The sequence below is a fragment of the Anoplopoma fimbria genome, chromosome 20 (genome assembly GCF_027596085.1).
Source record: "Anoplopoma fimbria isolate UVic2021 breed Golden Eagle Sablefish chromosome 20, Afim_UVic_2022, whole genome shotgun sequence".
In the NCBI taxonomy this organism is placed as follows: Eukaryota; Metazoa; Chordata; class Actinopteri; order Perciformes; family Anoplopomatidae; genus Anoplopoma; species Anoplopoma fimbria.
In genome coordinates this window covers 5,698,180-5,710,679 of record NC_072468.1, presented here as the reverse complement: position 1 = coordinate 5,710,679, position 12,500 = coordinate 5,698,180, and the positions used below count along the sequence as shown (strand labels likewise).

General features: G+C 41.7%; 1 protein-coding gene across 1 annotated transcript in view; it reads left to right on the top strand.

The window, feature by feature from the left end:
• Positions 1 to 476: 476 nt before the first annotated feature.
• LOC129110230 (CUB and sushi domain-containing protein 3-like) overlaps positions 477 to 12,500 on the top strand; it is a 211,891-nt gene continuing 199,867 nt past the window's right edge. The window contains exon 1 of the mRNA XM_054622416.1: positions 477 to 654. Coding sequence (XP_054478391.1) covers positions 477 to 654 — 178 coding nt within the window. The remainder of the gene's footprint in view (positions 655 to 12,500) is intronic.

Sequence of the window (12,500 nt, the reverse complement as noted above, 5' to 3'; positions counted from 1 at the left end):
TTACACAGGACGATCTCTCTCTCTCTCTCTCTCTCTCTCTTTCTCTCTCTCTCTCTCTCTCTCTCTCACTACACCACCACCCCCTCCCCGCCACCCCTCTCTCTCTCTCTCTCTCTCTCTCTCTCTACGTGGTTCAAATGTCGATCGATAAAGGCAGCATTCTAAGACAGGGCTAGACTCCTCTCCGTCCTCAGCCGGTTTATAGGGATTTCAAAAAAAAAAAAAAAAAAAGGAAAGATGTTGAACAGCAGATGCCAGAGCGCACGACCAGAGATGCCCACACTTGATGCCCCTCTCAGCAGAGATGGTTGAGCCCTCGTCCAGGTTGCTGTGGTCCTCTCCTAAAATTCAGTCTCTCTCACTTCTCTCCCATCAGCTGACATCAGTCCTCCTCTGAGAAGGGGAAAAGGAAATCTACTTCAAAACCCGAACAGAACGCAAACATAGGCTGTAGGTTACATGTGTTAGTTGTGAACATGAAGGGGATTTACAGGGACGGATACTACGACGGATCTTTTGAACTACGGGACGTTTTCAACAGGAGATGCGTTAAATGTGGCCGAGGGGACTTTGTTCAAGCCAAAACGATGAGGATTAGGACGGGAGTTGTTTTTTGGAATCTCATCTTTTCACTGATGTTCACTTGTGTGAAAGGTACGAGCCACTGCAGCAAGCCTCTGTGTTTTCTGATGCGCCTGTGTGTGCCAGAGAGTGTGTGTGTGTGTGTGTGTTTCTGTGTTTCTGTGCGTGTGTGCAATAAATCAAAAGCTTTAACGTTACAGACGTGCGCAAAATAGGCCAGCACGGTTTACTGGGTAGAGTTTTAAGGGACGCATTTCCCCGGATTGGCGCTCAATGCAGGCTTTGACTGAGGCGCTCAATAGATATTCTTGCGGTAGCCTACGCTCCTTCTAATAGCCTACGTGAGCTGCTTTGCCTAGTAGGCTAACTAGTGAATTGTTGAGGCGCAAGTGCATGCACTGCAGATTGCCTATAGGATGTAAAGATCATCTTATTTGTTTAGGCTAGAGCCATCCGCCTCGTCTGTTTTCTGGGTCGAGTTTTCAAGTATTTATGTGGGATTTGCGTCAGACCAATGTCTCACCAGAAATGGTTACTGGAACAGTTTTAAGGGGGTCGAGGCAATTAGTAATGTGGAACCAATTTGTCGACTGGTGTTTATCGGACCTGCCAGTGCAGGCAGGTGTAAGGTGGGCTTGTTAGTATTCCAGTGGCTCCTTCTCGGGCTCTGTCCATTTGAATAGTCGCTCTAGCTGGTGAGGTAACCGCTGATTCCATTTTATTCCTTGAACGCATCAGCGACGTTCATCCGGATCGTTACCAGCTCCATCACTACTGAAATGTCAGTTCAGACAGTTTTTAAAATGACAAAAGCAATTGTTGCTCATTTACCACTATGCAATCACCATTTGCTCATCCAGCATTTAGAGGAAATGTAATAAACAATTTGTTGCTCTCTTACAATGCGAGTTACATAAAACTGTGCATAAGTGTGTGTGCGTGTGTTTATGTGTGTGTGTTACTCTCTTTCTTTGTCTATCATATAAGCTATTTAATGTTACATTCGCTGTGTTAAATTCTCATTTCCAACTAAAATGAAAGCCAAAGGAAAAAAGGGAAATCCAATTCCACCCCTCAACATGTTTTTCTTCTTGATGTGTGTGTGTGTGTGTGTGTGTGTGTGTGTGTGTGTGTGTGTGTGTGTGTGTGTGTGTGTGTGTGTGTGTGTGTGTGTGTGTGTGTGTGTGTGTTCAGGGACATTTTGTATGTGAATGCATTTCAGTTTATCTGTTAAATGCATGTATGGCTGTCTGAGTGTGGACACACAGATATCAATTTACATGCAGATTGTTCACCCTGTGAGTAATTCTCGTGTCTGTCTATTGGGGGTGGATGAAATGTGCAGCATCCAGAGTAGCAGCGCCCACCAAGAATGAGCCAAGTCGAGACGAGCAGAGTCGGGCACAGTGCTGTTTCTTCACCACCCACATTGTGGCAATGTCAAACCCAGAGGCCACTGCCAATTCTCCTAGTTCTGTTCTTATTAGGGAACCAGCCAGCCATGGATTGGGGAGGGGGGGAAGGAAAGGAGGAGAATGATGAGGAGGCCTGGGTCTTCTGTTGGAAAAGAGCAAAGGAAATAGTGACACAGACCAGGGTGAGCAAGAGGAACCATGGACCACCTGTAGTTCTCGTGTTCTGACAGGTGACACAATGTTTGCAGAAGCAAAAAGATCGAGATCTGGCCTGTGACTCACTTCTGCTGCTGAGATAATGATGCTGTAAAAAAAAAAAAAGCCTCTATCTAGAAAAGTTTGTACAACACAGCTTTGCTAGAGATGCTTTTCATGTTAAAATATTTTTGAACCAGGATCCATGTGCGTGGGTGGTGCACAGTTCACAAAGTTTTCTCACTTACCTGTCTGATCCTTGGCACTCTATATTATAAAGTGGCATCTAGTGACATTTAGCAACTTAGTTTTGTAATAAATTAAACTACCCAGCGATGTTTGACTAAAAAAATGATATGTTCTCATTGCGGCAGTCCACCACCAAACAACCGAGGATATCCTCTGCAACTGTGTCACCTAAGCCTCGGGGAACTTAAAAAACTGCTTGACACAGACACAAATTTAGGAAGCAAAGTTGCAGGAACTGGGTTTGTTTTTTTAAATAGAGCAAAAGACCTGGGTCAAATACAAACTGAATTCCTCAACGCTGATACTGAGCACTTTACTGTATCTTCTCTTGAGTACAACAGCTGCGTTTGACATTTTTTCCCATGACAATCACACTCCATCCATCAATTGGACAACGATCAGTCAAGATCACAATAACGAAAGAGTCACAAAGCAAAGATTGCGCCAGTCTTATGACACATGCTTGTGTTAGCAGCAATATGATGTAATCACAATTTATGCAAATATCCAGTTTCAGTCTTCATACAGGACAGTCCTAGCAGTGACCTGATAATGAAAAGCAGGAGGGGACATGATCGTCATGGGAAGTTAGAGGGACACCACAGGAGAGGACAAACAGAACACCCAGGCACTGGCCTGTTTCCCGCGCTGACATTAGCACGTCAAATGACACCAGACGATTAATGATAGCGAACAGATTGTTGAAAATTGTCCATCTGTTGTGTCCCACCACTGTTTCTTGTGACTGTATTTCTCAGATTTCCTTCTAGCTTCCATATTTTGTTAAAATGTAGGCCTAGGTGTGATTTTTTTTAAAAACTCTATATCAGCCAGTCACTAATTGCTGGTAATCAGGTGGGTTCTGCACAGACAGTAATCTGGCCACTGAGCCCTTGATGAAGACTTTCTCTCAATGTGATTATGTAAACAGGCTGGAAAGGCTGCTGAAGCTAATCAGGATTACAATTTGTCCGTGTAATTATGCACTATCTACAGGGACTTTGCGGCATTATCCCACTGCCCCTCAGGTTCTTGACCTCCACAACAGTAGAAGAAATCACCTGAGTTCAACTGGAACCAATTTCTATCAGCACAAAACAAGCCTGTTCCACTAAAGTCCTTCGTCCTGGAAAGTTCTGCAGGCCAAGCTCAAACTAGCCCAAACAAGCCCCTTATCTCTTTAAATTAATTTAACTTAGAATAAAGGAAGTGGTCACTGCCAGCTGCATTTCCTTCAATTAATTAACAAACACTAGCCAAAATGCTGCCTTGTTGATGTGACGTATTTCGCTGCATCTATTGTTGCAGCTGTGATTTGAGTTTATTGTCCTGTTTAGTGTTGGATGCTGCTATTTGACCCTGTCTTGGCTAGGTTTCACCTTTAAAAGAGGTTTTAATCTCAATGTGACTTTCTAGTTAAATAAAGGTTATATATAACTGGAGGGAACAATATCCAATTTCCCAGGGCACAGATACTTGGAACAGTAACAATTTGACTCCTCGGATTCCTGATGCCTCTTTCAGTGCTGACGTCTCACTGGATAGCCCTAGTGGTGTACCAAAGTAATACTCAGTTCACCCACGGGCCTCTCCCCTGTGGCTTTAGTCCTTGGCCAGGCCCTGAGATGTTGCTGACAGGTCCCTGCGAAGGTCTGATATAGTTTGCTGGTTCTGATTAAGTCAGTTCTTCTCAGGTGTCAGTTTTAATATAAGCAGTACTCTTGGGGGAGAGAGATTGGCAATATCTTGTCTTGAGGAAGAAAAGTAGCTCACCGTTTGTTGAGATTAAGTGTAATAGGCTGAGGAGCGGCTGCTTCCAGAGTCAAGGCTACAGATTCAAGGTGGAATGTCTTCTGCACCTTAGGTGGAGGTTTCAAGGTATCCATGGATAATACTGTATGCATTTAATTGACCTTATCCCTGCAGTGATTAAAATCTAGAAAACCTGTCAAGTAAGACATTTGCAAATACATTGTAGTTGGGATATGTTAACTGACTAATTAATAGGAGAGGAATGAAATGCATTAAAGCATTCATTTAAGTGAGATTTAACTAATAAACCAGTAACTACATGCCACAAGTAAAATCTCACATGTGTTCATTGAAGCACAATAATAGCTATACCTTTGGATATTTTTTTCTATTAATCTCGTAAAATCCCCGTCCCAATATATTGTATACTATATTTCCAGCATTATTGACTTTATCAATTCATGGAGTTATGTAGCCCACATAACTCCATGAATTTTCCTCCTCAGTGTCCACCGCTGTTCTCGTTTGTCTCTGTGGCAGTCGACTGGAGTTTTGATATGTGACAGGAGAGCAGGCAGGGGCGAAGCATGGCCAGGGAAACAAAGTGGGGTGATGTGAAGGTAATTTAGGAGGTACACTGCTTAGCGGAGGCTGCTGTGATTCCACAGCATATTTCACATCAATTAATGTTGTCGACATGCTCAGACTCTCAACTACACCAATTTGCTATCAGTGTTGAGGAGGAAGCACTGGGTATTCCATGTACCTAGAAAATAGACCTAGACGAGTAAACCATACTCTCTTAGTTGCATAAGATCAGCAGCTTTGGAAATTATTGGTTTCTTCACATTGCGATAAATTCAACAATTGACTTGACTGTTTTAAAGTGTTGCCCCTTCTGTAAGGATTGGAATGAAGTAAAAATAATGCATGCAGTGTATTTTCAACATGTGGAAAAACACGTAGTAACTGATTGACAAGTTATCAGATTTTAGGGTTCCTTGCTGTGTGAGTTGGCCTTTGGCCTTGGCCTGTGGAGCTGCACTTATCGTAGCACGTACTCGTTTCATTTAGTACAGTCTCAGTTTAAAACCAAGTCTAATTTTGGTCTTAAGAGCATTATCAAGGACAGACAGTGTCACTGAGACGAAGAAGCTGCCAGCCAATATTATTAAACTGCAGTGACAGCAGTTTTAGACCTGCAGTTCCAATCCAACCTGTGGAATCTAAAAGCGTTGACAGTAGCAGTAATAGCAAAAGATGGTAAAGTTATAGCTCCTTAATTGTGCCACCTACTTGCAATTATAGTTACAACTGTGGTGTTTTTTGTTGTCTTTTTAATACTAACTCTGTGTGTGTACTTATAGTTGATGTTTTATCATGCAAAATGTATTTTGTTTAATAAAACAAGTATATTTGCTAATGTATTGTAGGACGAGTATAGCTCACACTGCTTGGGTTGCCCTTGTGTGTCCTCTGCCTCCTCGATCTCTTCGGAGGGTGAAGGACGAGGGTCTAATATATAATAATTTGTTAATAGGAAAAAAGTAAACAAGGGGCTGATGCAGAGGCCGAAAGAAAATTTGCATATGTAGACTAAAGACCTGAGTTAGAGCAGGAATTATTCATCCATTAATCGATTAGTCAATCAACGGAAAATTAAGTGCCAACTATTTTGATAATTAAATAATCAGTTTTGTTAAAATTACAAACATTATTTTAAACATTATTTTTTTTATTAATATAATTTTTTGTATAATTGTTATTTCTGCTATTTAACACTTCGCTGACTTCTATATTGGTCCAGTGTCTGACAAACCTGCCAAACTTTAAGACTAGCTTATGGAGGTTTAAAGAGGAAAATTGACATTGATTTACAAAACATTTTGGTGTTTTACAGCCACAAACTGAATTGTATTTCTATTTAAGTATTTAATATACGCTGCAAGTTAGTGTGAAAAAGAAGCAATTCTTATCCATTAATTTATGTGATCTAACAGTGCGTACAAATGTTTGATGGGAAACTCCCAAAACACATGCAAATGCTTTTTGCCTGTGGGTTGTGAGATCCACATGTCTACATCTGCAAGTAAACACCTGCCACCATTACTTTTCTTTCCTGAATGTTGAGCATGGCGGCATGTATAGAACTGGTGCAACAATTTTCTGGAGAATCTGCAGCCAGCTAAATGTTAATGAGGCGGTTTGCAAGTTCGTGATTGAGTTTCAAGCGAGTTCCATGTGGTGCTTTGAAATACACGTCCTCACTGTGTGAGCAGGCTGTTAAGTGGAAGAAGATGTTTTCTACTTGGAAAGTGAAACAGTTGAGTTTTTTTTCAGCTTCTGTTTTTGTCTTTAGATGGAAAAAGAAAGATTCTTGTTCTGTGCCTCTTCTCCCTTTCCCCTTTTTTCGGGGAAAGTTAAGTGTTGATGTTATTGTCTGTTTGGAAGATTGGAGGCTAGAGAGACAGGCATCCTATAATGTGTTGTGGTCTCACAGTTTCCTAAAGCAGCTCTCTCAGTGGTAACCTGGCATCAGGTGCAATATGGCTCAGTAGCACTTTGAGGAGGTATTGGTGTCTAGCCATAAAATACTGTATCTGCTGGGAAGTGGGTAAAGCATCAGCAGCATGCAGACGCTGGGAAACAGTTATTACACTTGGCTATTCAGACGCACAACTTCTGTTATTTCCTTGTGCAACGGTGTGTGTTTGGAGTGTGTATTTGTTTTGTGCCAGCTGTGTCTCAGTGTGGCAGTGTATTTGATTTTACTATTTCTCACCTCAGTGGTTGGCAATTTAAAACCACCAAATGGAATATTTCACAGCCCTTTTCCAAATTGCAGTGACACACTCATGAGGTAATAGTCATTCTCTAGAAAGCCCTTTTTCTGTTTCTGTTGTATGGAGCCCATTTCCCTTTCATCAAGCATGCAGACAAGCATAGTGAGGGTCCGCGATAATGCACATTCTATCAGTGTGAATTGTGAAGGTGCGGCAAAGCCATGCAGATAAAATCCTTCTCTCCAGGGACATCAATTTAAGATTTTTGTCTACTAAGGTTGCTGTCTGGGTCCTTGCAGTCATCATTGTTGTATTCCTGGTTGTGCTGATGAAAAATTATTTTTTCCTGCCTCCATATTTTATGTCTGTGGCTGGGAGTACAGCTTGTCATATATCTAAGAGAAAAGTGCTTGGATTTCTAAAACCAAAATTACCACCAAATATAACAACTAAGTGCTGCAGCAGCTTTGATTTGATACGGGGCGGGACCCTGAAGATTCATGATCTGAAGGGATGACAGCAGACAAGCTACAAAAGGTTTCATTTTTTACTGCCATGCACATTTCCTCTGATCAATGGTGATGTTCAACACACTCTTTAATTTCAATTTCCTCTTTCTGGACTGTATTAATCAATACTCAGGGGAGTGTATTTGTACAACACTACTCTTTCTCTTTGTTGTGTTTTGTAAGAGGTGTGGATACTTTGCAGCAAATAAAGCCAGAATGTGTGTTGACCTTTGTTGTGCTTGGTAAGGGCTCTATCTTTCCAGTCAGTGCTCTGTAACCAGGCATCACTGATGGATATCTTTATATTGGCTGACTCACCTTTAAGGTCAGGTGCAAATCAATGCAGGGTTGTTTTTTGTACTTTAACTTTGATTGCCAGAAGTGCAGCTGTTGCCTCCCTCTCTGCTTGTGATAGGCCATCATCATGAACAATGATGAAATGCCATCCGGAAGAAGAGGTGTCCTTGACTAAGCGTACACCCCAGTCAATCGCAAGGAAATGGAGTATCAAGCAGAGAGAAAATAATACATGCCGAAAATAAATCACGAAGAGGAGCTTGAAAGCGCATAGCTCAGTAGGCCTGTGGATATTGGGCTCAGGATTTGTTTGAAGAACGATACTGTGATGTATGAAGGGTGAAGGCAAAACACTTTTTTGAGTATACATCGACTGGTGGACAAAGTGGTGTTCAAAGCAAGGCTCATTTACTTTTAAAACTCTGAAATTGTGCATTTTATTATTGTTAGTTATTCATTTCATCAGTATGTTGATTTAATGAAATTGTTGTGTATGCATGCAAAGCATAAGTATTTCCATTGAGTCATACAGCTGACCCTTGCATCCTTAAACTGTCACTATTTTTTAGATTACTATTTATTTAGAGGTATCTATATGTTCCTTATAATCTCAAACTTCTCTTGTTTGTTTAATTTCAGCAACACGATACAAAAGGTGTGAGGGCTTTATTATGTATATCAGCTCACACACTGTTTGTATATAGATTCTAGATCAGCTACTTAACTGGCAGGCTCTGGCTCAAAATAATCCTTAATAAAGCTTAAACACAGTAGTAATAATACAGTACATAATAATAAATGTATATGTAAAAATTTATACCACTGTGGTATTTTTAAATAAAAAAACGTGGAACTTGCGCATGAAACATAAACATATCATGAGTGTGTCAGAGACTGAAGGAACAAGTCCACCTCTACTCTACTTTCTTTGGGCTCAGAGCATAACACAGGCTCCCACCGGCTACAATAACACCAGGGGTATGATTACAAACTGATGAATCGTGTCTGGTGCGGCAGTAGCTCAGGTGGTAGAGCGTGTTGGCGATAAGTCATAGGACGGCTCAATCCCAGGCCCTTTTTGTCCAGTTGTTGAAGTGTCCTTGAGCAAGACAACCAACCCCAAATTGTTCCAGATGTACATGTAAAAAAATGTAAGTCGCTTGGGTGGAACGCATCTGCCAAATGACCCAATGTGACCTAATGGTACAATTTCACGATGCAGCATCCTTTCTTCTGACACTGTAGACCTGTGTGGTCCATTTACAGTGTCCAATGGACCTTACCAAATGTCCTTACAAAGAGCCCTGCAGCTGATGTCCTCTCGCTGTTTTGTTTGTCCTCACATTGCAATGTTTAGAAGTGCTACTTAGGAAGAACTCAACAACAAACTGTCTTCAAAAAGTATTTTGTTCAATTTAATGCCATACTGACAAAAATATGCATTGTTGCTCCATTAATGCATGACGTTTACACTGACTGGTGCCAAAGGGGGGAGCTAAAACATTTGTTTTATTGCCAGTACATTGAATGCCATTAATCAAGGCACAAACACTCTCATTTCAATATATCTCTGATTGCTCTAAGCCACAGGATTTGTTACATGAGATAGACCTTATTGTCTCGTTGAAAAAATAGTTTTGGACATGCACGCTGCCACATAAACTAAGGACAATAGAGAGTCGATAAAAGACAAACACAGCACAATAGACAGCAGATAAATTCAATACAGTTTAGGGACGACAGAAAATTGAACACAATAAATTTGCCAAACCATGCAAGTGCTGCAGTCTTTGCTCGGAATTCAACAGTTTCACCTCCCACAGAGGGAAGAAAAGAGTTTGTCTACCAGTTAAATCTGCCCTGTGAGATCCTGAAGCAATTACCTGAAGGGAGCAGGTCTTACTGTGAATGTTTATTTTCCAAGCCCGTTTAATCATGCTTTATTCAAAAATAGTCGATAGGGATGGGCAATCTTTCATACCCATCAGCAATCAACCATTACCCAATGGGCTGTTTGTCACTCATAATAATTTGGATGGCAGTAAATGACTCCTCCTCCACTCTCTCTACTGCACATAATCATTTCTCTTTATGGCCCAGCTTCAAATCTACATTAATGTTGGAGGACAACGTGTTGGCTGTTTACTTCTTTAGGGGGCACTTGTCCCTTCCGACACTAGCTCGTGTACTGGAAAGCCAAAATGTTGTCTCTCATGAACCTTAAATAATGTATTTAGCCTGCAACAAATTCTATTATCAATATCATGTATAATGTATTTTGTTTTCTAAATCAATCTTATTCTCCTTCTACAGAGTGTACAGCACTGTGGTTCAACTGGTTCATTCTGCTCAAAATCTCTGTATTCACTGGGCAAAGAAGAGATAATCACATTCAGTAGTCTTGTTTCACCCTTTGCATTAGTGAAAAGCTCCACAAGGCCAACAGCACAAGTATGCATTTACTCACACACAAACCAAAAACGTTCAATTCAAACTGACAAAGAGATGAACCCCTTCAGAAATCTCATCAAGGTGGTAGACAACTGCCATTTTTCTGTCAGCGTTTTGCTCAGCAAGCATAACAATCGGTTATAAGCATCAAAGGTGCGGTGCGGTTGTGTGTGCATATCCAAAAGGGCCAGGGGTAAATGTAACTATTTGAGGAACAGCTGGGACTGTTCTTGAGCTGTCTGTCAGCCAGCCTGGCTACCTGCTGAGGCCCGTCTTTTTCCAGGCTTGTGCATTATGATACTGATTCATATTTCTGAACCGCATTTTCCCCACTGTGCAATCACAGCATGTTGTTAATTTGGTCTCTCATCACAATTTATGGTCGGTGTTGCGGCATGGCGCCAACACGGGGATCGGAGAAAACCCTAGGGAGTGCGTTTCACAATTGAAGTGATGATAGAGGTCGGAACAGGCAAGTGATGACAGTGGAATTCAAAGAAGAAATACTGTAGGTGTAAGTGGTAAAGGGATGCAATGCATGTCCGCTATCCTGTACAGTTAAGCACATCTTGTTGTTAACCATCATTTTTCTGTTGAAGATGAATGATTACAAAAATCCTCTTTTTATAGATGCAGTTCTTATGGAGATGACAGTGATTAACATACTTTTGAGCCCATGTGAATCACAGCATTGAAAAGGGGAATTGCAATTCATAATGGATAGCTTATGGGAAAAACAAAGGGGGGGGGGGGGGGCACAGATGGGGGCGGGGGCAATTTGCTGAACAGGCAATTAATAAGAAAGTTGAGTGAGATGCAGAGAGCTTGATACTGAAGGATGAAAAAATACATAGATCAGAGAAGGAGAAAGAGGGAGAGCGAGGCGGAAAGAGGGAAATTAATATCTCTGCAATGAGCATCTGTTCTGTCGTCTTCAGGACATCAGAACAATCAGCCTCACAAACATGGCTAAGCACTTCACACAAACAGCATTACTCTGAACATAAGTCACCTAATGCTTGACAAACGCTGAAATATTTCAGGGACTAATAGAACTCTATGGGTGCTATCCTTGCTGTCGTTATTACCTATATCCTGGGCCGAGTGGCCAAGAGAGGGGCAGAGGAGGCTGTGGCAGTCCTCCTTCACATTCTCCCCTACTCCTGGACTCCCTCGGCTACTATTCCAGGGTCCTCTTTAAAGATTTTAGCCTTCAATACTATGTACTATATATATTTAATACTATTCAATGGCATCTGATGATCAGCAATCTCCACTATCTACTCTTCCACCGCTCCTTTTCCGCTGAATCCACAGGTTCCTCAGTGACAGACCCCAGGCGGTCAGGGTGTGCAAACTACATCCCAATAATTAGCGTCAACACCGGAGATCCCCATGGATGTGTTCGGAGTCCCTTTACACACTCTATGACTGTCTAAGGCCCTCTTGCATTACAGAATCTTCAAACATTCTGATGACAAAGCCCTACTTGCCTTTACGGTGCACAGAGAATCACCTCCTCCTCAATGTCACCAAGACAAAGGAGCTCATCTTTGACACCCTCAATACAATCACCACCCCTTTTTTTGCCACACTTTCATCAAGGGCCAGCCAGTGGAGATGGAGGAGAGCTTTAAGTACCTCTGCATCATCCTGGACAACAAACTGAGCTTTGATCACCACAGCACAGTCTCATTCAAACCCACCTCTTGCTTCCTCTGTACTGAAGTATTATTGAAGCCCTTCCTCCTGTAATTCTGCCACCTGCTATGTCACTATGCTCGCCCTCACCAATTGAAACAAGCTCCTGAAAAACAGTAACTTATCTTCTAAAATAATTGGCCTCCCCACTTCCAATCTGCCAGCTCTCATTGACACTGCCACCACTCGCTGACCACACGTTCTCCTGCCACTCGCTCAGCCCAAGCTTCACCCTCCTCCCCTCTGGCTGCAGATTTAGACAACCAATCTGAAAAAAAGCTTTAGGAGCAGTTTTGTGCCATCAGTCATAACTGCTTCCATTAGCCTCGGCCCACTTTAATAGACTTCTGTTGATGTTATGTTCCTGTTCTTTTTATACTTTGTTTTGAATGTTATTTCTGTGTGCACACTATGATTAATAATTTCATCTATAGGGGACAATAAAGAATGAATCTGATACAAGAGAACCTCAAATAATAATCGTTCTAAAAGTGTGGCTGCTTCTGATCCCCACAGAGGCTTTTCTCTATGCTCCGACGATATCCTTAACCAGGATTGCTTCAGGT